Raw genomic sequence first — 27772 nt, 5'->3', positions numbered from 1 at the left:
GTACAGATCAGGGAACAAAAGGCTGAGAAGCAGTGCTGTGGAGAGGGACTTGGGATTTTGGGGTTTTTTGTTAGTGCAATGCTGCATATCAGTAAACAATGTGCTCTGGCAGCTGGGGGCATCAGGCCCATCAGTGCCAGCCACTCAGGGGAGGGGATTGTCCTGCTCTGCCCTGCCCTGGGGTGTCTCACCTTGAGTACTGTGTGCAGTTTTGGGCACCATAATATCAAAAAGATATTTAAGCTATTAGCAATCTGAAGGAGGGCCATGAGGATGGTGAAGAATCTGGAGGGGAAGCCTTATGAGAAGTGGCTGAGATCACTTGGTCTGTTTGGCCTGGAGGAGACTGAGGGACGACCTCGTCACGTCCTCAGCATCCTCACAGGGGGAAGCAGAAGGGCGAGAACTGACCTCTTCATTCTTGTGTACCAGTGACAGGACACAAGATAGCAACATGAAGCTATCATGAAGGAAGGTGCAGGTTAAAGATAAGGAAAAATTTCTTCACACAGATGCCACTGAACACTGAAACAGATTCCCAGGGAAGTGGTCACAGCACCTAGGCTGTCCGTATTCAAGAAGCATTTGGACAACACTTGGGGACATGGTGTGAATCTTTGGGCTGTCCAGTGCAGGAACAGGAGCTGGATTCAGTGATCCTCATGAATCCCTTCTAACTCAGCTTATTCTGAGTGTCCGCTCTCTCCTTCCTTCGCCCAGTGCTTTGTAGTCCCGCTCTCGCCTGTGCCACCCACTATGAAAGTTTCAGTTTCCAAGTTCATATTGCCTTCCACCAACTCATATTTCAAGACATGTGTCATGATGCACTTCAAAAGGTATTACCTGATAGTACGTATGCCATTACTCATTTCTACTGTATTTCACAAAAGTGCACGTTAAGAGGGTTGTGTGCCTTGAAACGAGTTTATAGTAGTAGGAAAGGAAACAGCTTGTTTGATAACATCAGTTTATACTCACAGTTGTCAGCCAGGAACAGAGCCCTTGTTTGTCCTGAATTTCGATCTACTGTTAAGTTTACAGTGTCACATCACTTCTTTTTGAAGTGTTTAGGGAATGTCATGGACCATTGGATGCTACTTTGCTAGGTCTACATAAGGATTAAACATGAAATAAAAGGTCTGATAAATTCTTGCAGATATCAGCATAGTTCAGTGCTCTTGGTTGCAGTGGTCTAGTATGCAAAAAATACTTCCAGATGTATATGGTTGTAGGTAAATAAAATTAAAATAATTTTCACAGCAGGTAAGTTGAATTCACCTTCTGGAAGTTACCAAGTTGCATACTGAGTTGCAAGTCATGTTTTATCAGTTCTCCATCAGTAAGCTAAAACTGGAAATTAATAAAGTATGTAATTAATATTTCTTTCTGGAGTAAATCTTCCTTTATACACATACTGTACGACTGAGTAATTTCAAAGTAAATCTGTAATATGATATTCACTTATCTTTCTGTAAGACAAATCTGATGTCAGTTCACAGTCAGCCTAAGAATTGAAATATATTTTTTATTTTCTTCAGCTGTCTTTTAGAAAGTTTTTCTCGTTGGCAAAGTAGTCAGTATATTCTTCTAGTTTCAGTTTCTTGGGCTTACCTTTCCATCTTCACAGGAAACCAAATGAGGATTTTGTTAGTTAGTCTAGAAAGTTGCATTTATTTGGTTGCAATATTAAATGAACTGCTAGTAATTTTTGACATAAAAATAGCCTGTAACCCTAGAGATAATATAGGCAAAATGAACACAAATTAAGTAAATCATAAGGGGACTAGGAGTGGAAAGTGAACATTTTTAGTGTCATTTAATGTTTTGTTGAAAATATAGCTGCATTTTTGTGGAGAAAAAGGATACATTCAGTAACACATAACATCCTTAGATCATAGCAACTTATTTTTGGATGCTTTGCAATATTCAGGAGTGCAGATGCTCTTGATCTTGCATTTCAAGTCATAATTTTAAGAGTACCGTGTTGGAAGAATATTTCTAAGCAGCAGAAATAGCAGAAGAAGCCATACTTCTCCTTAGCAAAACCAAGATTGTTTGGCTGACTATTAAAAGGAGCGTTCAGTCGAGCAAGGGATGATCTCCAGACAACTTGCAGGCAATTTAGAAGAGGCTTTAGGGACAAATGGGCGTAGCATGCCACTGAGGGTGTGGCACTGCTGTTCGTGGGCAGTTCTCCTGAGCAGGGGTAGCACAATGGGTGCAGACTTTTGGTCTTTTGGTTGGTCGTGGGTTGGTTTTTTTTCCAAGCAATGGTTTACGAATGGTCAAAAGCCTGCTGCTGCTGCTGCCAGCAAAACTGCACTAAGCCCAAAGAGAACCCGCCAAGCCTGGGCAGTACCAGAGCACAGTGCTAAAGGCACCTGTGCGTGGTGTGAGCTGGTGAATGATCTGCTCTGTCAGGTAGCAGAGCTTAAGCAAGAGGTAGAAAGGCTAAGGAGTATTAGGGAGAGCAAAAAGAGAAATAGACTTGTGGAGTTACAGCCTTGCAACCTGAGGAGCTTGGCAGGAGTCAGAGGAGCCCCGTCCTATAGCCTCGTCCTGCAGCCACAGGAGCTGGACGAATGCCGGCTAGCCGCTCCCGGAGTGGCCGGAGGAGACCGCGAATTCCGCCACTCCCAGGTTCTTCGCAAGAACACCGGATAGTGGTGCCGTCTGCGGCGTGGGTGGCGCGGGCGAGAGCGGGACTACGAAGCACTGGGCGAAGGAAGGAGAGAGCGGACACTCATACCGGTGCCAAGGCGCTGTATTGTCCCAAGCGGGGCCAGTGACGGTGTCAGAGAAATAAGCGTTTGGGAAGGCACTGATAAAGGAATGGGCGTGACAGGAGGAGACACGAGGGAACCAATAAACGAAGCCCAGGGGAGGAGCAAAGGGCACAACTGAACCAATAAGTATTGCATGGGGGAGGGAAAAGGCTCAGGAGGCGAATCATATCTTAAATAAGGGATAATTGACATAGAAGTTTATCGAAATAAAGGGGGGGGGGTGGTTATAGTGATGGACAGGGAAACTGGGCAGCAGCAGGAGGGAGGAGATAAACTTAAGAGGACATAAAGGGAAGGACTAGGGGATCGGTTACCTTGACAGACAGGTCACTGGCAGGAAAACGAGGGACAGATAACTCAGGGACGAACCATTATGAGGGAGGAACATGGCGGAACCGAAGGTCAAACCATATTCTCAATTTATAAAAAATAGCCAACTTTACAGCAAAACCTATATAAAACACACAATGCTACACCGTCCCTCTTACCATCAGGCAGAAGGAGGAGACCCAGCAGGCGGGGGGAATGGAAATGGGTACCTACTCAGAGAGGTAGCAAAATTCCCTCCTGACCCCCATCACTTTCCCAGGTGCCCTTACAGAATAGGTACAAGCCCTGGGTCCAGAGACTCAGGCAGATGATGGTTAACAAAAACATCTGGAGAGTGTCCCAGGTGCGCTTTGTCTGTCAGATGGATCACAACCTCAGGAAATTAAGAAGAGAAGAAGGGTAGTGTGAAAAGTTCATCACCTAAGGGGAGCTGAGGGCCCTGTATGTCACCCAGACCTGTTCCACAGGGAAGTCTGCTGCTCTCCTGGGGCCCAGGTATGGGATATCAGCAGGAGATTCCCTGAACTAATTCATCCCTCTGATTATTACCCACTGCTGCTCATCCAGGTTGGCAGTGATGACAAGAAGGGTACCAGGTCATTTGAAAGGACATCAGGGCTCTGGGTTGATTGGTTGATGGGGCAGGAGCACAGGTGTGGTTCTGCTCAGTTCCTTCAGGAGCAGGGATGAATGATAAAAGGAATAGGAAAACCCACATTATCATGGAATGGCTGCTTAAGGGCTGGTGCCATCAGAGGAATTTTGGTTTTTCTACCATGGGCAATTTTTACAGCACTAGGCCTGCTTGAGTCAGATGGGCTCCATCTATTCAACAAGGGCAAAAGGATTCCAGCCCATGAGTTGGCAGGGCTGATTGAGAACGCTTTAAACTCGGTTTGGAGGAGGAAGGGGATGAAACCAGGCACTCCAGAGGTGAGCCCAAGGGTGGTAAGCCACAGTCAGGGGTGAAATCAGCAGCACAGCTGAAGTGCGTGGACACTGATGCTTGCAGTGTGGGGTACAAACAAGGGGCTGGACGCCATGGCACAGCAGGAAAGCGATGGCAGAGTCCCCATCACAGAAATGTGGTGGGATGACTTGCAGGACTGGAGCACTGCAGTGGATGGCTACAAGCTCTTCACAAGAGACAGGAGAGGGAGAAGAGTGGAGGGGCGGCTCTGTATGTTAGGGAGGATCTGGACACCGTGGGACTTGAGATTAATGACAGTAAGATCAAGTGCCATGGGTAAGAATCAGAGAAAGGCCATCAAGGCTGACATCCTGGTGGGAGTCTCCTACAGACCACCCAACCAGGATGAAGAGATGGATGAATTATTGTATAAGCAGCTGGAGGATGTTTCAAGATTGCCAGCCCTTGTTCTTGTAGGACATTTAACCTGCCAGGTATCTGCTGGGAACTCAACACGGTGGAAAAGAGGCAGTGTAGAGGTTCTTGGAGTTTACAGAGGAGAGCTTCTCGTCACAGATGGTGAGTGAGCCTGCCAGGGGTGGGGCTGCTAGACCTGCTGTTTGCAAACAGAGAGGAGCTGGTGGGAGATATGGGGGTCATCTTGAGCACAACAACCACAAAATCATAAAGTTTTCAATCTTTGGTGAAGTAAGGAGGGGCCTCCACAAAATTTCTACCCTGTATTTCCAGAGGCTGTACTTTGTCTTATTTATGGCATTAACTCAGAAAGTTCCCTGAGAAGCAGTCCTTAAAAACAAAGTGGTCCAGGAAGGTGGACATCAAGAAATAAATCTTGCAGGTGCAGGAGCAGGCCATCCCTATGTGCTGAAAGAGAAGCCAGTGGGAGAGTGGCCTGGCACAGCAGGGAGTTTTCACAGGATCTGAGAGGAGAAAAAAAAGAAGGTTGAAAAAGGAGTGGGCAACTCAGGAAGTATTAAAGGATGTTGTTAGGTCATGCAGAAAGAAAATTAGAGAGGCAGAAGCTCCATTAGAAGTTAGTCTGGCTGCTTCTGTTAAGAATAGTAAGAAGTGTTTTATAAACATTTTAATTAAAAAAGGATAAAGTTAAAAACAACGTTCTTTATTGAATACTAGGGGGTGAAAATAGTCATCAAAGATGAGGAAAAGGCTGGTGTGTTTCACAGCTTACTTTCAGTGTTCAACAGTAAAACTGGTTATTGTCAGGACAACCAACCTCCTGAGCTGGTAGACAGGGACAGGGAGCAGAGATGTGCTGTAGTCCAGAAGGAGGTAGGTAGTGACCAGCTGTGCTACACAGATGTTCACAGGTCTGTGAGGAAGAGAAGTCTTGCGAGGAACTTCTTAAGGAGCTGGGATTGTTTAGGCTGGAGAAAAGGGGTCCTTTTCAGTTAAAAGTAAGTAAATCCTGTTTATTTTGACTCACTAGTATTCTGGAGCACAGAGGCAAAATGGTGAAGACATCTTGCTGTGAAAAGAAGGTGTTATTTAGAGTTATCCAGAGTTCTGCTCTGGATTTACATAAAATTAATCCTTCAGTCCATCTGTGAATATTTATCAGGCTATTTTTGCTGAGCAATGAAAGGTGGCAGAATTAGATGATGCATGACACATCACAGGTTTTTTTGTCCGTGACTACAAAAGCTGGTGTGCTTTAACTATGTTAATCTGGTATGTCAGTTGGTTTTGGCATGGATTTTTAACCTTTTGAAACTGTAGCACTGCCTCACCACCTTAACAACTTTTTTTTTTTCCCCATAATAGTTGGAATAATCAGAACTGCTCTTTCTTCCAGATCCCTTTTCATAATTCATCTCTACTATGAAATTTAGAGATAAGATAGTTGTAGCTATATAGATAGGATTGGAATATTGAATTGTATTCATAATCTTCATTTAAATTTGTTCCGCTGTTAAACTTTTGAGCTTTTTTTAGTTTCCTGTTTTCTTTTGCAAACTTTTAATCATCGTGTTTCTTGTCTCACCTTGGGTAAGGGAGTCTTGCTTTCTGCTGAGGTTTAATTGCTTGTAGTGCAGGTGCTTGATTGAATTATCTGCTTAGTATTGATACATATATATGTGTATGTATATTTTTTAAAAACTGAGAATTTCCATAAGATGGTCTTTGTAATTAAGCCATTTCTAAAGCCAAATAATTGACAAATGGTTTCTAAAATTAGAGATGCTTCTCTTAAAAAGGAAAAAAAAAAGGAAAACAAAACATAAACCAACAGGTGTCAGCAAAGACCATGTAACGAAACATTGGGTCAAATCAGATCAACAGTGTGTGCTGCACTCATGACAAATCCCTGTTGTCTTTCATTTAATTCTCTTGAAAGATCTTGAGATCTTATTTGTGATCAGTCTGCTCAAAATACAAAATATCACAATTGTGTATGAGGGTTGAATTGAATGGCTTTCAGTAGAAAACACAAGAAACCACATAGAGATAATGTCAATTCCATCTTATTTAATTGTTCTGCCATGTTATAATCCAAGTGAGGTCTTTGTGGATTTTTAAAATACCATTGATTTTGTTTCTCTTTCTCTAATTTTTTTTTCCTTTTTTAGCCTGCAGTGAACTGGGGTTTTGGAAAGTCCATTCAGCTTTTAGGGTCGTTTGTTCTAGAATTGTGACAGTGAGGGGTTTGGTTTTTTTGGGTTTTTTTTTTTTTTTTGGGTTTTTTTTTTTTTTTTTTTTTTTTTTTTTTGTTTTGTTTTTTTTTGGTTGGTTTTTTTTTTTTTTTTGGCGTGGGTTTTTTGGTTTTTTTTTTTTTTTTTTTGTCCCAGTTCTGAGGTAAGTTTATCAAAGAGCAGTATGTCAAAAAGTTCATTGCATCTCTCATTAGGATGTATTGGCAGATTTGTCACCTCAGGGTCAAAATAAAGCTCATTCAACCAAGGCTATGGCAGCCACAGCAGCAAGCCTCAGGTCAGTTCCACCATGTGAGATTTGCCGTAGGGCAGTCAGTTGGAGTTCATTTTGCATTTGTTTCACTGAACATTATTGCTGTTACACTGTGAAGAGGAAAGCATTGTAGGTAGACTACTGTATGTTATAGGGATTGTTTCCCTCTTGTGCTTATTTTCTCTTCTTGCACTGGCATGCCTATTACCAATGAGGAGAAAAATTTTATAAAATAACAAAATCCATTACTTGTCATCACATTACTTCTAGTGTTTTATACTTGTTTGTTTTTAAGATAAGTTACAAAACCTCCAGCCTGTGTACTGTGCTGTGAAGTTATTAGAAAAGGCTAATAGTGCTGAGAAGTCTAATCTCTTACGTTGAATATAAATTATTTGAAAATAGTATCCTTTTGATGCCCATGGAAGGTCCATTTTTGAGAAACTTAGATTCAAAAGATTGTAACATGCTGTGTCAGGTGTAAATTAATACTTAAAATAATTTCAGAGGTCTCAGGAGCTGATGGTTAATCACTTGGTATCCTGTAGGAAGTTCAAAGACACAACTTCACAAAAAAAGAACAAGCAGGGCTGTTATTTGTACATCTGTACGTGGATTTCTCAGGAGAACTGGTGATGTTCAGCTGTTACACACTTTAAGTGTAGTTCTGTCACAGGATGAGAGTTGATTAATAAATCTAAGGTCACATTAGTTTTGCATCTCTAAAGAAAGGAAAACAAACCCTTGCATTTTTCTTCAAGTATAGGAAGTTATGACTGAGTGACATACTGTAGGGGGTAGAGATGGTCAGACTTCAGTGATTTCTAAACTAAAAATGCCACTAAGAATTTTTATTCTATTTTTTCCCCTTTTTTTCTGTAATGTGTGTTCATGTAGGATATTAAACTGAGGTTAAAATACAATTAACTCAGAATGTTACTGGAGGAATAGTAAACTACTAATGACACTAATAATGTACTAACCCCTTTTATGATATGACTTAGGAAAATCCAAGAAGTTGATCAAGAAGGAAAATGCCAGTGTAGTTAGGTTTTATTAGCTAGAGTCTACTTAAATAGACTAGCTCTATTATTCAGAGAAACCTAGTCACTCATAAAAACATACAACTAAAATTATTGTCACTTGATTCTTTTACTCTCTTCACTCTGATTTACTTTAAAATCTCTTTAAAAATCATTGAAAAGTGATCTGACAGAGTGTTTAATGAGTGTTTTTTCACAAGCTGGCATCTTTGGAGGCAGAAGCCCCCCTATCCACTGAGTAAGTGTGTTGTTGCCAACACATCTCACTCATGATGGGAAGTAGCCATTCTTAACTTTGAGAGAGTAGTTCTGTCTCCATTCATATTTAATCCTTGGAGCAGTGAAAAGTGATAGCAAGAGCAGTAATAGTGATGGTGGCCTTCTGTTTCTGTTTTGAGTATCTGTAGATGAGGAATATAATGTGGAAAATCTCAGATCCATCGAGGTGGATCTGGTCCACCAGAAGGATATATTTAATCTGTAGTTTTGTCCATTTCCTTTTTTTCCCCAAAATCTGCTACAAGTGTATAGGAATAAGCAACGGAGTGAACAACTTGGGTTAACAGCTTGTGCTTCCTCATAATTTCTCCTGGGTCTTGTAATCTGTGCTTTGTCATGGGAGTAATATCAACCAATCTCGTGCGCCTTATCCTTTGTTGTGTCACGTGTTTTATTCTTTATCATGTGTTAACCATACACCAGACATTTGACAGGCTTGTTGGTATTTTGGTCATGAGGGATGCACATATGGGGAAAGAGAGGAACATGTGGCATTTGATTGTCTTCAAAAGAGACTTAGTGGTTTGCATTAGCCTAGGGGTTCCTCACATCTGTCGTGAATCCATGACTGTTGGTTGCATGGTAATGATTTCCAATGACACCTGATAGATGCCAGATTAGAAGTGAAAGGCAATAAATCATACAGGCTTATGCTGATTTTTAGTATGTTTTTAGCTGAGAATTCACTTGAGAAAACATTTTGCAAGTTTGAGTCATTTACTTGGTCTTTTTTCTTATTTTCGCTCTGTAGCAGGCTTGTTGTTCTATTTGTATATGCATGTATTTGTGTATGTAATCTTTGAGTGGGTAGCCATGGTTAATTTTGAAAGTGGGAGCATATTTGTGGGGGAGAGAAGAAAAGAATTTAGAAGACTTGGATTGTAAAGCACAGCGTGGGAGGGGAACTTGATGGGCAAGGCTCAGTGCACTTCACTGAGTCCCAGCATGTGTTTTGGTGTGGTATGTACTGAAGCAGCTCCTCTGGATTAGGATGTAGGTGTTATTAATCAAGTCATTGAGTTGTGACCTGTTGTCTGCATACCTGGCAATCTCTGTTATGGAAAAGTTCACTAGTGGGTCAGCTGCAGTTCTGCTCTTCCTCATGAATGCCATGCTGGTTTTTTTGATGTTTGTAGAATGTGGTACAAGGCTTTTTTTCAATGTATTACAGTCTTAAAATGGAGGGGTTATTATTTTAAACTGAGTTATTCTGGAATTGCCTCCTTACTTTGTGGGAATTCTTTTTTCAGTGGTCTTTTCCAGACTCTGTTTAAAGACCACCTGTACTTAATTCATTGAAGTGTCTCGTTGTTATTTGTCTCCACTTTTAATTGTATTTAGACTTCACTACCTTCATGATTTTTCTAACTTTAAACATGCAGTCACTAGTTCTTAGTCTTTAATTTCACATAATTCTATACAGGTATGAATCTTTTTATCATGTAGTTTCAGGATGCTCTATTGCAAAGATTTCACAAATTACACTCATAACAAAATTTCTCAATGCTTTTGTTCATTGAAAACAATCTGTAAGCAAGTCCTCTCTATGAACCATAGTCTTAAAAGAACATATTTATATTATGCTTGTATATACCACAACTAGGTTTCCACCTGTTGTTTCAGTTTTGCTCTGCAGAGTGTATGCAGCATTATAGTCCTGCTATCATTGTGCAGAATATTTCACAATGCAAGGGTAAAACCTCAGGCCCATTATAAGATAATGTGCTTCTTTCAATTCTTTTTGCTTTCTGTCCAAGTCATTAAATTTAATTTCTTTGTGATGAAAATAGCCTGTTTTCTGGATCCATATGAAGGCTCACTGGTCACGACCTAGGTCTATCCCTCAGTTATGCATAAGGCCATTGGACTCTGCAGTTTCCGTATTTGAGACCACTAGCACTTTGAAAAGGTACTTCTGGGGGTATTCTATGTTATATCCAACATAAATCATGACTAATTTATTTTAAGCTCCTCAGAAAGGCACTTGTGAGCACTGAAGGTTGGTTCCACTCCTGAACCATATGTGTAAGGCTCTCAACCTTTTTCACCATAGATGAAGGAAAACTACAATAAAGAAATTATAACAGAGATTTGATACTTGTGCATTTAATATGCTGAGGACAATCTACTTGGTTTTAGTGCTCAGTATGTGTTCTAGTCAGTTGTGGTCCCTGCTCTCATCAGCTTGCCTTCATTATGGGAAATTTTTAGTGCAACAAAATTAGAATAGCTGTGATTTCATTTAGGGCAAAAGTTTCTCAGGCTTAGGGAAAGCAGAATACGGGCTCCTCTGCTCAATGAGAGCAATTTAAAATGCAAGCAATGTAGTTTCCTTCCAGAGGAGACTGCTTTGTTCTGGGAAGAAAATTTCCTCTATCGCGCAGCTTGAGTGCAACCTTTTTTTGGACAGTTGAAATGTTAGGCTTTCCATAGCTGGACAGGATTTCTCCCTTGCTATCAGAATAGGTGTGAGAGGCATGGAATTTTTTGATATTTGTGTTGTTTGTTTTTTTCCTTGTTCCAGTTCACTCAACAGTCAGTAAGAACACTTTGATAGCTTTAATTTCAATATTTGTCTTATTTGGGATATATTTTCCTGATAGACAGCACTTGGATGTGAATGAGGTACAGAAATACTCTAATGTGAGGTGGAAGATTTCAGTATCTCATAGAAGAAATACAGAACTGCCAGTTTCTTCTCCATTTATCAGGCAATTAATTTCATACACTGTGGGCAAGTCTTACTGTTGGTTCTTTTTTCTTTGCAGTCTTGGACACAGTGATGATGCCTGCTCTCCAGCCACCTTATTACCTTGAATTACAGTGCAGTATACTGCTTACAGCTTTGGCACACCTAACCAGTTTCAAGAGCCTTAGAAAAAGTGCAGCTATCCCAGATTAGCATGACTAGCATGAATAGTACTCTCTAGTAAGTGTTACAGTTTGCACTGAGAATGTCTGGATCTGAGCAATTTGTTGCTTGATAGTTCAGATGATTTATTGTTGCAGGACTGAGTGGATCAGCCTCTGTCTCTGTATACCTGCAGTGATGAGCAGCTGTGTGACTGAGTGATAATTAGTCCAGGAGAGTTCATAGAGTGTAACCAGAACCACCTACTCATGCAAGAAATCAAAAGACACTTCTCAACATTCTACAGTAGTTTCTACAATAGTTTTCAGATGTCAAATGTAGAACACCAGCATGCACAAGATAATATTGCTACTTAGAGAGGTTGTGGCTATATAAATTGTATAGATTTCAAATAGTTAGTCTAACTAGTTCTGTACAGAAAATAGTCACACTGTTTGCTTTTCTTTTTGCTTCCTGTAGGAAAGATTTTTTAATAATTTTTTTTAAAAAGTCATCAGCCATAAAATCAGAAGAAGCTTGTAAAAGCATAAAAATCCACTGATAGTGTTGGATGTATAGCATTTGCTGTATTTGCTGCCATATTCCTAAATAAGACAGAATTTTGCTAGATTTTCCTAGGCAGGACTGAATTTTGTCAAGTTTTCCAGACACATCTATGGTAGAATGCAGGAAGTCTGGCCATTAGTGATGTTTTCAAATCAAGAAAATTTTGGACTTGGATGGCACTTCAAGAAATCTTGTGTATTAGTTTCCATCATTTAAGACTGATAGTGTACCAGCCATTGCTAGGATATCCCTAAACGTGTTGATCTACTGCAAAAAAGCCTTCAGCCCCTTCTGTGGCTGCATACATGCACACACACACACACATTCACGTATACATACATACATATATATATATAGATTGGGGCAGTATTAGGGGTTGTTTTGTTTGAGGGTTTTTTCAATGGAATTTTTTCCTGAAATCTCCCTGGGCAATGCAGGCCATCCAGGTGCTGAGCTGTCTGAAGATGATAATCTCAGACTTTGCATGTGAGCCTTCTCCTCCTATATCTTTATTTGTGTTTGCTTTTATTGAAAGCATTCATTAGGTTAAGTCTTTGGCACACTAGAGTGTTCTACTGATTGAACACTCCCATTTTTAAGGCTGTATTGTGCTTTATTGTTTATTTATTTTATTAGGGTAGTGCATAAAGCGTCAGTTAGAATGACTACCCCATTGAGATGGGCTGTGGAAAAAATGAGTAAAGGTTTATTTCTGCTCTGAAGACACACAGCCTAAATAAATGAGAGAGAATAGAAGAAATAGGTGCAAACAGATGTAAAAAGGGTAGACTTTCACAAGTGGTTAAAGTATATTTTCTGCATAGGAGTTTTTATCTTCCAAGTTTTCTTTTAGTCATTTTAACAGTGAGTAGAGACCTAAATTGAGAGTTAAAGCCAAAATTTCTATGTTGTAGTCAGTGTTATCATTATGCTCACTTTAATGTCGGTACAACATTAGCCTTTGAGACTGCAGGAACTTAACTGCTTTCTTGTTGGTGTTACACTGCAGTCGATTTCGGTGAACCATAAAAAGTTTGCCCCTGAAGGTAAAATTACACTGTATGCATGTTCCAAGCATACTGCTTTGGGGATAAACATGTCTTAAATCAACTCGTCGCTCACAGCTGAATTCCTTCTCCAAATGCAGTTTCTGTGTAGATAATAATGTTCAGAAGGACTGATAATCTGTAAACCATAAAGGTTTTTGAACATAAGTCTATCAATAAATGTATTTGAGCAGGATCTTATAAGAAAGAATTCTTATAATCCTAATGAAGATTTTGGGTTTTAGAGAGAGGAAAGGAGGAGCATATAACAACATTTTTAATTAGCTTTCATCAGCACTTTCAGTTTGTTCATATGTGTTCCAAACATTTGCATATTATGTTTCCTCACATTAACATAATAAAAACTTTTGGACTTTGTTGAAATTTCCTTTTGTAATTGTGCATTTGGAAAATTTAATTTGAAGTTATGACACCCTGGCTTCTACTTGCTTGGATGATAGTGTGTAGTTAAGATGCCATCACTTTAAACCTTTGTACAGTGATACTTCTGTTGGGACTTAATATACTGTGGATTCAGATGTATCTGTGATGTAATTGTGGCCTTGAGGTGTTAATCTAAAGAATACCATCTGGATTTGTACCCAGATATTCTTGTATTAATATTCTGAGACTTAGACCTTGTCCTGTCTGGAATTTAAATACTGTTCCCTGAGCTTTAAAGAGAAGGCAAGCACCATTTCAGCCTCTTAAAATGAATTCTTATTTTACCTCTGTAATTTGCCGGTTTTTTTTCAAACTCTTATAGCCATTGAAATCCAGGCAGTAATGTCCACACCATTTTTACAGCCTCAAATGGATGAAGTACCTGTTTGTTCCTCAGTTTAATTCCCAAATTAATTATAGTTAGAAAGGACATAATCTGCATCTCCATTTTTCTTAGAATATGTAAGGGCAGAAAAAAAATGTCCCTAGATAGGAGGTAAGAATTTGAAATGTGAATAACTTTGTTACATTCAAGAGGGCAAGTCTTTTGTTGCAACAAGATTGATTTTTGTGTGGCTTGTGGGTTTTGTAACTTTCTTGTTTTCTGGTGGGTTTTGGTTTGTTTTGGTTTTGTTTGGGTTTTTATGTTGTTTTTTGTTTGTTTGGGGGTTTTTTGTTTGTGGGCTTTTTTTGGTTGTTTTTTTTTTGTTTGGTTTTTTTTTTTTTTTCTTTCTTAATTTTGTTCCTTTCTGAAATGATACCTTTAGTTTCAGGATTGAAATTTCAATTTTCTTCCTATATGGAGAAAACAGACATAAACTCCTGCATAGTGGGCAGTCTGTATGGGGTTTTCTTCTATTCAGCAATCTTTGATCCATACCTCCCCTGTTCAGTAAGTAGAAATGGCAAAGTAACTTAGCTGAGGGTGGCTACAAATCTGCTTTCTATGTAAATCATGAAGTGAACCTGGAGGGGAGAGAATTCCAGAAATCTCCTAGTAGACAAAATGCTTTAAAAGTATTTCTTTCAAAGAGAGCCTTTCTTCTACCCCCCCGAGTATAAATTGGTTATAAACCTTAGTTTTGAGGTTGTTATTCACCAAATTGTGCACACAGTAGTGCATGATGGATTCACAAGTACAGTTACCCTTCCATTGTACTGGCAAGAAGTCTTTTCAGTGACAGTAGAGAGAATTTTATGTCTAAGCTCCAAATTCTATAATCAGTTATACAGTAGAGGATTCAGGAAAGTTGCAAAACATATACAGGTCTTACAAGTTTAACCAATTAGCCTTTAAGTTGTCTTCCTGCATATGTCATTATTGTACGTGTTTTAGTATCTGGTGGCATTCTAATTTTTTCTTTTCTTCCAGATCATTACTAAATACGTTTATGAATTACTGCAGAACGAATGCCACTTGAAGAAAGTAACTCTTCCAGTAAGTATAATTTATTTTTCCAAGGGCATAGTTTTTTTGAATCTGTACCCAGCATAGCCTGTGATCCCATATTCATATAAAGACAAGGTGTGCCAGGGCTCTGTGCAGGGCATTGTTTCAGGACACCGCCTTTGCGTTTTGCATCTGGAGATGTGGTTCCACCTCATTTCTCATGTGTTTGACTTCTCCAACTGAGCCTTCCTTACCTTACCACATACCAGAATTTTCAAAATGTGGTGCTTTTAATAGGAGCACTATAAGCTTTCTGAAAAGTATTTGTGGGTATTTTGAGATGTCTACAGATGTAGAGAACAGAAGTGTCTTTGCAGGCAGAAGACTACATTCACATTCAATATCAGTAAAATACTCAAAGTCATTTTTTAAAAAATGCTTTTTCAGTAATTTGTAATATGCATGTAATATAAAGTGCTTTTGTCACTTAGTGAAAATATTTAATCAACCCTTGGAAAAGATTAAGTGCTCCCCCACATATCAGTGTGTTTATAAATATATGTGATGTGATATGATGATGTTCAGGTATTTTTATATTGGAGAGCGCAGGGGAGACTGGAGTGTGACAGCACTATGTAGATTTTCCGTCATTATGAAGGATTATTCCTATGCTCTTTGAAATCTTTTGAATTGCTGTCATTCTCAGAGGAACCTTCATATTCAGTCAAGGAAAACCTGTTTAGGCTATGGAAGGAAAAGGTCTTTTGCCTTAACAGTTCTGTAAGATTTCACTATTCCCATTTCCATTCCCTGAATGTTGCTTAGGGAATGTTTTAATGACCTGACCAAAATACTTGTAGTTTCCTAGAAGGACTTTTTCAGTGTTTCGTGGTCACAGCAGAAGGAGCTGAGCTACAAGGTTCACAGAGAAATCTAAGGGCAATATCCTAGCCTGGTGCTTGCACCAATGCCCTGCGAGCCAAGACTGAGATACCATTTCCCCACTTCAGATTTTTCTGTGTAGACAGACATAGGATTGGGTTCATCATGACAGTCTGCCTGGTGCAGTGCTAGTTACGATCTCCACCTTTCTGGTGGATTTTCTTTCTTGGTGAAGTTTTGGTCCAAAAAGTACTTCCAGAAATATAATGTATCAAAAAACTTCTCAAGCCATGTCACAGTTCATCTGTGACACTGTGAAGCTGTCTTTTATAAACTTCGAATCTGCATTTTAAGGCTATAGAACTTTCTTTGATTCCTAAAAAATAATATGAAAAATATGCATGTAAGTAGGGCAGTGGTAAAGCTGATCAATTATCTCCCAAGCATGAAGATGAAGAAACTCGGGATAAGTGTTACAGCACCTCCAACACCTATGTCACACCTGTGGTGATTCATCTGTGTGGCTCTAAGGTTCAGGTTTCTTGGCTTGGAAGACAAATGGTCCTGGCGAGTTCCCACTTTTGGATTTATCTCTTTACTTGTATTTAGAAATTGTGTAGTGACAATGGATACATTGTTCAGTAATACAGTTAAGCTATTCTCAAATGTATTACTTTCAACTTCTGTGAAGTGTCATAATTTAATTGCATTTTGGAGCAAAATAGGAAAGCACAAAATCTGCAGGTGTCTAATTGTGAGTGTTGTGGAAAAAATCTCACGAGGTACAAGTACTGTTCTTCAGGAATGGCTGTTATGTGTAGCCAACCCTCACCATCAAAAGTAAGTTATGAGGGCATATACAAAAGTGAAAAATTGAAACAAAATATCTGGAAGTTGAAAAATAAAAGCTGTGTAAAAGCTAGGTTTAAATCACCACTGACAGATTCCCAAGTAAGGACACAGAACCCTCTAGGTGAAACTAGTAAAGGAAACTAGTAAAAGTAATAAAACAGCTTTTAGGATGAGAATAGAATAGAGTGTAAGTATTGGTAAGTTACAGGAAATTCAGAAAAAACAAATTTGAGGATTGTGTTAGAGTTGTAAAGACTAATAATAAAAGAGAGCCGATAAGGTCAGTAGATGAATTGCAGCTAAAATGAATACCAAGGTCAAATGAGAAAAACTAACATAATTAATTCCAATACTACTTGTCCAATTTCCACACACTTAACTATCCTAAACAGGATATAATTCTGAGCAGCTGTCTGAAATTTGTCATATCAATAGAGGAGACCTGAGGACAAGTTAATATATTGTACAATAAACAAATTCCAGGATGAGATTTTTTTTAAACCTAGGATTCTATAGGAAATCAAACATGAATCTGCAGAGCAGCCCATTTATGTTTAACTTACTGCTGAAGTAATAATAATAGTAATAATAATAATAATAATAATAATAATAATAATAATAATAATAATATTAATAAGGAAAATTAGTACAAGTTTATTTTTAAAAAATCCAGAACTCATTCCAGCAGTCAGAGATCACATGGAGAAGAAAAATCTTGCCAGTAAAAGAGTACAGGTATTTCCAGTGAACTGTCAGCAAACAGATGCTTTCTAAAAGCACAGGAGAAGGTACTCTCCTTTAAAGTTAATTGGTTAGAAGGGGAGAGAGGTGTTCATATTTTACAGATGAAATAAACTGTTACCAGGTAAATGCTGTTAAGAGCTGACATAGCTGTAAGCAAAAAGAAAAAAGGAATTAATACAAGCTAACAAACTTCTCTGTTTTTTTTCTAAAATTATTTGGGATAGTTAAATCTAAAGCTGATTATGATGACTTGGGAAATTATTTATTCATGCTGAATAACTGGATGATTAAATGACAGGATATTCAAGTCTGGTAAATATGAAATTATGGGGAAGATAACTCACTCTGTAAACACAACAGTGGCCTCTAAATTACAACTCAGGAAAGAGCTTGGAATGATTGTGAGTAGTTCTCTGAGAACATCAGTGAGTGCTCAATGGCAGTCAAAAACCCTCAAAGCAAATAGGATATTAGGAATTACGAGGTATCGAGAACAAAACAGAAAAACATCGTCATTCCACTCATTATATGGGCCCTCATGTTAAACACTGCATGAAGTCTGGACACCATATCAAAAAGGATATGAAGAATTAAAAAGAAATACAGAGGAGGGTTGCAAGGATGATCACAGGCGTGAAATTCTTTTCAGACAAAGAAAGATTAAACAAAGATTCTTTAGCTTGGAAAATAGATGGCTGAGGAAGGAATATGACAAATCTATAAAATCATGAAAGGTGAAGGGAAGATGAATAGGAAATGGGTTTTTGCTTTTTTCATAATAGAGAACCTAAGGGGCATCAAGTTTAAATTATCAGGCAGGAGATCTCTACTGAAAGAGACAGTATTATTTCATATATGTCCCAATTATATTGTGGAACTCATTGCCACAGAATACTACCAAGGAGAGAGGTATAAATGCAGTCAAAAAAACCATTTGACAATATTAAGGTGGGATAGGTGCCTTGAACTGTTTAACGTGCATGCCCAGTTATATAAACTGTGGCTTCAAGGTTCCAAAGTTACCAGCTGTCAAAGCCAGGCAAGAATCACTCTGTAACCACTGTTTTTACTGTTCCTCTATACAATCTGCCAGTTGTAGAAACAGGACCCTGGACCTTGTTCTGACCAAGATGGCTCATATGTGTGTATATATACACATACACACACACATACATATATATATATACATACAACTTTTTTATGTGCATATTTTTGAGATGAGTACAAAAAACTTTTTTCTTTTAATTTCATCACAGGTGATCAGAAAGTTGTTGTATTGGTTTTCCTTTTTCTGTCAGCTGATAATGAAGCTGGCAGTCCTGTGAGTTTTGAGTATTTGAAATGTGTTTCAGGACTCTGTTAGGTGGAGTGGGCTTTTTTTCAGCATGATTTTAGTAGGGAATGGAAATGTTAGTTTCAAAGGTTTAGCATGATGGCGTTTTATCTTCCGTAATTTCAACATTGTGTGTAAAGTCAAACTTGCTGTTGTTGTTTTGCTTTCTTAGGTGGCAACTTCAGTTTGGGATACAAAAATTAATTAATTTGATGTCAGATACGAAAGTAAGACCAGTTGGCAGTTTAGGAGAGCTTGCCCAATGTTGTATTATGCCAGCGTCTTTGACTGAACAATTCTGAATATTTTTTCCTACACAGGGAGGCCAAGATCCATGTTGAACTATTGTTACTGTAAAGCACTGTACTTCTAATAATGTTCAACAAGTACTATTGGACATGAACATTTTAATAAAGAGTCTCATATTAAGGGAGAGGCCATTCAGTTACTGGTTATAAAGTTTTATTTTGCTCTCCATTGAAGGTTATGTTAGTAGTAAAAAGAAGACGGCAATTTTTTTAGCCAGATGGAGTATTTGTATTTCTCTAGTTTTAGTGGCATAATCAGTGATTGATCTTTGCTCTTCTTTAGCTGTTGAGGGCAAGTGGAGTGTGCTTCTAAATTAACTGCATCTTTAACAGCTTCTGGGGAAGCCTGAGATGGAAGTTTAAATAATTAGTAACATGTAGTGGTTTTAAGCCTGGCTGGAAATTAAGCACTGTGCAGCTGCTTGCTCAACCCTCCTTTTACTTTTCTGAACACCAGTGGAATGGGGAGGAGAATCAAAATAAAACTTCTTAGCTGAGATAAAAACAGTTTAATAACCTAAAGTGAAGTAAAATACAGTGATAATGGTAAATGATAAAAATAACACACAAAAAAAGAGTGATGTGCAATGCCAGATGCCAGACTCCAGATTCCCGAACCCAGATTGGCCATGCTTCTAGGTAACTCTCCCTGGTTTACATTTTATATCCTGGACATGGTATTCTGGGGTGTGGAATATTCCTTTGCCATTTCAGGGCACCTGTCCCAGCTGTGCTCCCTCCAAGTTTATTTTGCATACCTTTTCACTAGCAGAGCATGAGACAAGGAAAGGGAAGTCCTTGATTTTGGATAAACACAACTTAGCAGAAAACCAAAATATCAGTGTTATACCTAAGTGTTATCAATACCATTCTTGTTCTGAAGCCAAAACACGGCATTTTATCAGCTGCTGAGAAGAAATTCACTCTATCCTAGCTGAAAACAGGACACATGTTTAGTTGGCAATGGCACTGAAATGTCTCACTTCATAGAATCTTCTCAGTTATCAGTGCTTTCCACTTTCACTTCAATAGGTAAAAATTCATAGAAGAATTATTTCTTAGTTTTACATTTTTGATTGAAAAATTCTAAATCAGGATTCTCAATACTGTGAAGGCTTTAACTAAAGCAAGTTAGTGGGGTTTATGGTGAAACACACAGAAGATGACTTTTCATCTTGGGAAGCAAATGAGCAGATTTTTCTCTCCATCAGCTGCTCACAATTCTCACAATCTTTTTTGAGTCTTATCAGTTTCAATTCCACTTATTTGCCATGTTCTTCCTCCAGCTACACTTTATACCTACTTTGTAGGCTCAAGGCTCATAATTTTTGTCATGTTTCTCAACTGAAATAAGAAAAATACTTAGTAAGAAAAATAATTGTGGAAGAAAAGTACTTATGGGTTTTCTTCCCTTTTCAACATTCAATCTTCTAAAACTCCAATATATAGAATAAAGACTCCTGCTCCTGGAACCCTGTCAGCTCTCATAGATCTTGGGTTAGTAAAGGCTAATTGTTGATGTCGTAGTGTGGATGACAATAAGAGTAGATTTCAAGTGTCTGTATATTCACAGCAGTTGTGCATAATACTAACTAGTGTGCTGCTGAAATATTTTATTGACTGGTACTACTGTGTAGGGGAAAACTCATTTGAGACAGAAATCATACAGAAAAAGGCAGTTCACTGTTTAAAAACATTAAGACTCTCATAATATGTGTAGAGATCTTACAATAGCTGCCTACATTCATAAACTTTAAAGAATTATGCATTGAGAAAAAAGTCCAAGAAAAAGAAAATGAAACTGTAGTTTTAAACAGTAAATTGTCATTATAATTTGGATAGGTTTGGCATGCCTAGCTACAGATTACTGGAATTATTTTCACCTGTAAATAATAATGTTGAATCAAATTGTTAAACTAATCTAAAAAATATTTTCCTGTATTTATTCACTTTACATTTAAGTGACCAGAAATCAGTGACATTGAGTAGGTCCAGAAGAACAAGGGGCTAATAATTGTAAAGTATTTTATGTGGCCTCCATGTGTCTGGCATTAAATGGTGCTCCATGTTGATCTGTCAGTAAAGTAAGATTGTGTATGGGAGTGATATTTACCTGCATTCTTTAGTGAAAGCTGGATCTAATAAATTACTGCTGTTTGAAGGTAAATTAGCTCAACAAAAAGTCTCTAACTATGTTTAGTTTTGGGAGAAGACTAAAAATTATTTTTTTATGATCTTGGTAGATATTTTTTGCTGTTTTTTAAAATTAACTTATTTGCAGAAATGGTAACTAGCTATATCTTCTAGTACATATGACCACTAAGTGCTGTTAATTCCTACATACCACAGTATAAACTTTGGCACCTATAATATAAGTGATATAAGTGCTAAAACTTACTAAACTAAACCTATTAGTCTGAAAAGCAAAATTCACTTTTTTTTTTTCCCCAAGTGTAGTGTTGTAAATATTCACTTTGTGGGTAGAAGTCAATTACATATTGCCAGGTACTATATGAGATTCAGTGTTGGCTGACTTTTTACCTAATCTGTTTCACCTTTTAAGGTGTCAGTACTGCTATTTCAGAAGCAGCAGCATGATCTTACTGTAGCCCCAGTGTTTTCAATAGAACATACTCTTATCATATTTTTGCACAGTGTGAGAGAAAGTGAGTACATTTCCTGTGCAAACCCTGAGGCATGTGAGATGTTACTTTATTTTGGAGCAGGGGAATAAGGTCTTCAGTGTGATGGCAAATACTGAAGAGAGACATGACTATTCTTTCATTTGCAAATTTATTTTGTTTAAGTGGCCTCATTGACTTAATTTAAAAAAACGTTTTGTAGGGCTTACATTAAAAAAGTCTGAAGATGCATGCAGAATTAATTTTTCCTACTATAAGGGTAGTTAAGAATACGTACCCATATATATGAGAAAAAACTACCAAAACTAATCCAAATAGCCAATTCCTTCTTTCTCAACATGGGGATCATAACCTGATCTGTGTTTCTTCTCTGTTGCAGTGTTCCTAGCAGCTGGACAGTTTTAGGCTGTGGGGGTGGAGGGGTGTGGAGTATAGTAGGAGGGGGAGATGTGCCTGTTTTGTTCTTTCTGTTCTGTGTATTCATATAGTAGAAGGAGAAGAAGTAGGTTTGAGAGCATGAGGATTTGTTTTGCCCTCATGGTGTTTACATCAGGACAGTTCTTTTGTCTTGAGACAGGGTTGCTAAACCAAGTGTAAAAACTTTAGTTTGTATTGAACAAAAAGTGCTGCTTTATTCTCTTTAAAGACAAAATGTGCTATTAGATTGCAATTTGCTGAATATCAAGGCTTATTGTTGGTCTCTTCCTACCGCAAAGTAGCTAAGCATTTACCCTGGTACAGAGGACTATTAATGAAGCTATTATTTAGAACCAAATGGGATTTGTATATTTTAATAGAGCTGTCCTGTTAAATTCGTAACAGACAAATTTACAGTACTGGTTCCTATACGTAGCTTATCAAGTATGTATGTTGAGGTGGCTGATTTGGAACTCTCCAGGATTTATTTTTTTTTCTTACTATGTAAGAACTTTTTGTTACTTCAGGCATATCAGAGATGAGAAATTACTTACTCCCTTCCTTCTTGCCACCCCCAATTGCTCATTTGTGGACTTTCTTCCTTTCCTATAATTTTTGTAAACAACTGATGTTTCAAAGCTTTAGCACACCTTTTACCCCTTTTCTTAATTTTAAATGTCCCTTGGATTGCTGTTCTAAAATTTGGTATGTTTATGTGTTTCAAAGTTATGTTGCATATTTTGCTTTATTTTTATTTAGTCCTGGGCACACATGCATTGAAATGGTTGTTTAATGGTGAATGTTTTTATATAAATTTGGTAGATAACTTTGTAACTAACAGTTTTCTTTCAAAGAATTATGTTGATGCATTAAAATGTGTGTTGTCTGGAATTGCAGGTTGATGCAATTGAGACTGAACCAAAGAGCTTTATCTTTATAAGTGAAGATGCATTAGTAAATCCTGACAAGCTGTTGGTCCTAATTCATGGTAATGGCGTTGTCAGAGCTGGTCAGTGGGCTAGGAGACTTATAATTAATGAAGATCTGGACAGTGGGACACAGATACCGTACATAAAGAGAGCTATTGAGGTAAGTGAAAGTTCAAGATGCAAAATGTGCTGTGGATGTGCACGTGTATGCCTGTGCATGAAGAACTGTGAACCTGTGGTGTTTTAATTTTTTAATCAGTATTCTATATGTTACTGTGTGATCATTGTATTTGTGATGGGAATACCTTTTTTGTTTTGTCGGAACTTTCTTCTGGTGGAACCAAGTTCCTGTCTTGCAGCAAAATAAAATTTAGTTGCGTGTCGTTGCTGTGTTGGGCATGCCATGTAGTTTAATATGGCAGATACTGTGACAAGAGTCCTTAGTAGGTGATGCAATGCAGCAGGAGACACTACAGAAATTTGTTACAATTTAGATTGTTTTCTTTTATATTTAATTTAATTTGTACATATTATTGCTCAATGACTGCTGTAATCTAATGGTAACATGACCTTTCATGATAACACGCAGTGTTTTTGCTGGGCTTGTACTGAATTTATTGAAGATACTGTCTTTTTCAGAGTTGCACTAAATACTAGCTCATTCTGGTATTTACTTATCAATATGTGACAATTGAAGACATTCACATGTTGTTGACACCATTTTGTTAAATCTATTTGGGAGACAGTGGACAGTTTGTGTTATGTTTTTGTCATTGGAACATTGCAGGAATAATTAATCATATGTGCCCTACTGCCTAAAGGAAATTTACTTAGTAGTAAACATTAGAAGATTTTTTTAGGACTCATTGTTTGTATTATATTTGCCAAGTTAAGCTAATATTCTTCTCCAAATATCAGTGTTGTCATTGTTACTGTTACATATTTTGCTAAGTGATTAATTTTTGTGGTTGATGGATAATTTTTGCAGCTGTCTTTAAAGTATTCAGGATTTAAAATGGTGCTTTTTTTCAATAAAACAAAGAAAGACAACATATAAAAACATTAGGCCATTAAGGTATTTTTTGTTTGTTTTACTCACTATCAAAGCACCAGACTATACTTCATGAGAAAAAGAAATCTAGCCCTGTGAAAGTGAGGCTTATCTTTTCCTAATATTAAGTTTTTCATTAATTTAAATCAAGATTCAGATAGAGACAGAGCAAAAAGTACCTCAGGATTATTGAGTGCAGTACAGTAGGTCCAGTATGGTAGGTCCAGTATGGGACTTCTAGTGCTGGTTTCAAAACATTTCCCAAGAAACCCAAATAGCTGTAGCTACTTCAGTTTTTGTACAGTGCTTACATGTTTGCGTTTTTGTTCGTTCTTAGAGGTGCTGCTGTCTTGGGCAAAATGAGAGACTGAGTATTTCAAACTGGGATACTAACACTTATTTCACAGATCATTTTAAAGCATCATTTCTAGTTGAGGAGATTTTTTTTCTCTTTTGTTATTTTTATTTATTTTGTGCAGTGATGTGTGCCAGTATGACAGAGATCAAACCTCTGTTTTCTCCAATGGCTGTTATACTTAAAACCAGACTATTTGTCTCCACATTTTGAATGCTTCTTAAAAAAACAATACAAGATAAGTCCCAGTTGTTGGGTAAGAAAATGTTTTTACAAAAATGTAGTAATTGAATAACAATGGTACGTCAAACTTTGTGCTCTTATCTTTGAGTTTTTCCTTAATATGGTTTTTAAATTTGTAGTTCACTTTAGTTCAGTAATTCCAGTTACTGTAAAACTAACTGTCCCTTTTTGTGCACCTTAAAATTCTGATAAGTGTACTATACATTTAGGACACCCACTATTTCCAGTGACTTTTTTGCATGCAAAATGAAGAATAGATTGTATTCAGTTGTGTTAAGTCAAATTCAGTTATGTCATTAAATGCATTGCTATCGTTTTGTATCCTGTAATCCCTGTACCAGGAATTGGTTGTGTGTCTGGTTAGATAAGGCAATATTTTATGGAAGTTGGACCCCACTGAAAGTATTTAGAATCATTTGGTTTTGACTAAAAAGTGAGTACATATATAGATACAAGCTGGGGTATCTGTGTCAGCTTCAGATACAGATCATATAAATTAAATTTCTAAATGCAGAAAATTATGGTAGAGTGTAAGGACTCCATATGATAAAAATAATGGTAAAAATTGCATCAATTTCTGGTATTCAGTCCTCTAGTTGATTTAGTCATGTCACTTATGAAATGCAAATAACTAGCCTAGATGGTAAATAGCCTGAATGAAAATTGTGCTAATCTCTCATGCAACATTATTGAAGGAGGGAATTATTTTCATAGATCTTTCTGTGTTTCTTCTAAGGAGAGGTCTCATTCTTGAATGAAGCCAGCAGACCTTACCAGAGCATCAGTGCTGGTGACAAGAGAGCTTGGATTTTTTTTTTTCTAATAGACTTATGTGAATTTGAAGTGGATAATGATATGTAGGATTTGAAAATTCCCATGATCTAATGTGACTTAGCAACACATGCAGGCATTGCAGCCAGCTTAAAACATTTGCTGAAGATAAGGTTCTAATTAAAAAAATTTAAATTGAGAATTACAGAAGTAGCGCTTGAATGTCCTATGTGGAGGAGCTAATTCAGAAATACCTGCTTTTCAAAAACAAAAAATGCACACAAGCAAAAAACCACCCTCTAAGTAGGCGAAACCCCACAACTTTTCTGCTTTTTTCTTTGCTTCTCTTCTCAGTTCAATTCTTAGAAAAACTGAAAACAGGGATGTAGCAGCTGGGGTTATCAGTGAGCAGCGGATTGAGCAGGATAAACTGATACTTCTAAACACGAAGTTAAGGGAAGAGTAGAAACTATTTCTCTCTGATGCAACACTTTTGAGGAAAAAAGAATTAAAAAACCCCACTTCTGAAGCATGTGTGGAGCAAGGGAGCAATGTATGGACTTAAAATTTTGTATTTTAAAATTCTAGTATTTTGGTATTCCTGCAAGTTACAGAGAAAAGATTCGAAGAGAAAAATCTTGGTGGGAATTCAAGTAGCTAGAAATATGTTTTTCTTTGCATCTGTGCAATTCCTGTAGGTAATGCTTCTTGTTCCATGTTTTATATCTAGCCCTACTGTGTAGATTCAATCTTTTGTGTTAGAGGTATTGTGACTAGTTGACAAGGGTTTATGTGAAGAGATAGCATTATTGTGTTAATTTGAAAATTCAAACTTGATAGTGTAAAATAAATGTTGAAATATGAACGAATATGAAGAGAACAAATAAGCTACTAGATAGAGAACAGACTGTAGAAAAAGAACGAGGGAGAAAACTGTACATAATGTGGAAAACACATGTAAATACATTAAAATGTAGTAGGACAAAATCTGTTTTAGAAAAACAAGTATGAAGAAGAAAAATAAACTAGTAAGGCAGTGAGAATGTAACAAAAGCTAAATTAAAACAAATACTAACTAAAAAGATATTTAAAACAAAAGAGACTGTCAATGTCCTATAAATACAGTACAAAAACACTGCATAGATTTGCTATTTTGTTAAAGTAGAAATTTTCTACTGAAACTTTCTCTCAAAAAACTGATTTTTGACAGAAGCCGTTGTCTGATGCATGAGAGGCTGAAGTTCAAGTCCCTCCTCCCTGGGAATGAATTGACTATTCAATTTATAATGAGAATTCTGGAATTCTGCTCTGAAGATATTCCACTTTTTATAAAAAATAATTGTAAATGATATAAATAAATAAATGTAGATTAAAATAATAATTTTAATCTGCCTGTAATATATTTGGCCTAAATGGCTAATCCAGGTTTGTACAGTGAGAGTCCTCTCAGATCAGTTATTGTTTAACCATGCATACAATAACTGAAGTAGTGTCAGGAAAAGGTGATGAAAGACAGAGGCAAATTCTTCAATTTAATGATGAGGTCATATACTTGGGATGTCAAGAATGAAACATTTTATGGTCCTGGTTTAATAATGGCTGTTGAGGTGCTCCCTTGTTCACTTTGTTAGAGAAGGAGAAGCTGAAGTTGTTTTACTTAGAGAGGAGATTGTTCACTGGAGAAGCAGAAGCTCAGCTTGCCTTGGTTGGACATAGTGAAGAGTTTGGGAATACTACTGTCTTTGATACCTCTCCTCTAGGGAATAAAGAGGATATCAGCTTACTGCATAAGTACAGAGAAACACTGGGTGTTTTTTGAGTCTTTGAAAATTCAGTACCTTTGTTACTGGTGATAGCTGTGGTCTCAGAGATGCGTTCAACCACAACAACTGTCACTTATTTATTAAAGAAAAATTAAAAGCCATCAAAGAATTGTTGCCTTATATAAAATTCAGTTATTAAGGTATCTTAGATACTTGTATTATTGTTTAAAGGAGAATTGATACTTGACATATAGCTGGAAAATAGGTTCTTCAAAGAACCTGGACGAGTTTTTCAGAAGAAATAGAGCAGCACCTAAAAATCTAACTTTATATTAACAAGCAAAAAGCCAAATCTTTGCATCAGATGGGTGTTAGCTGTGGAAATGTTTCCTTAATAACTGGTAAAACATGGTTTTCAGCTTCAGTTGTCTGTTGTGTTTATCTTGCTCTTCATTTTTTTCCAATCTCTGTTCTCTTTGGTCAAAATATTGTCATTCATTTGTACAAAACTGTCAGATTGGCAATATTTAGTAAGAATTGGTGAGGGTTATTACTTTTGTCAGCATGCAGTAATATGTCATTAGTTTTGTAAGGCAGTTGAATGGAACAACAATATCGTTCAGTGTAACAGCAGTAAATTTTCCCACTATGAATTTTATGTGATTTAGTAGTCTTAATGGTTTGTAACTAGTATGATAACACATACTCTTGTGTTTTCTCTTTCCACTTCATAAAAATCAGTCAGTTTCAATAGTGGATATTTACATATTGTTGGCCAGAAATTACGTTAAGTTTAAATTACACTACCAAAAATTATCACTGAAAAACTTTTCAGACTGACTTCTAAGTATAGAATATCTTGTTAGACAAACATACTTTTTGGTTTGGTT

At 37.3% G+C, this 27772-nt stretch overlaps 1 protein-coding gene across 2 annotated transcripts in view; it reads left to right on the top strand.

The window, feature by feature from the left end:
* The window catches only part of FAM172A (family with sequence similarity 172 member A), a 254890-nt gene that overhangs the window by 40556 nt on the left and 186562 nt on the right, over positions 1-27772 (top strand). For both annotated transcript variants that reach the window (XM_058823809.1, XM_058823810.1), the window contains exons 5-6: positions 14575-14640; positions 22668-22859. In XM_058823809.1, the coding sequence (XP_058679792.1) occupies positions 14575-14640; positions 22668-22859 (258 nt within the window). The remainder of the gene's footprint in view (positions 1-14574; positions 14641-22667; positions 22860-27772) is intronic.

This window comes from Ammospiza caudacuta, chromosome Z (assembly GCF_027887145.1).
Source record: "Ammospiza caudacuta isolate bAmmCau1 chromosome Z, bAmmCau1.pri, whole genome shotgun sequence".
Classification (NCBI taxonomy): domain Eukaryota; kingdom Metazoa; phylum Chordata; class Aves; order Passeriformes; family Passerellidae; genus Ammospiza; species Ammospiza caudacuta.
The sequence above is the reverse complement of the archived record's forward strand: the minus strand, read 5'-3'. Positions and strand labels throughout refer to the sequence as shown.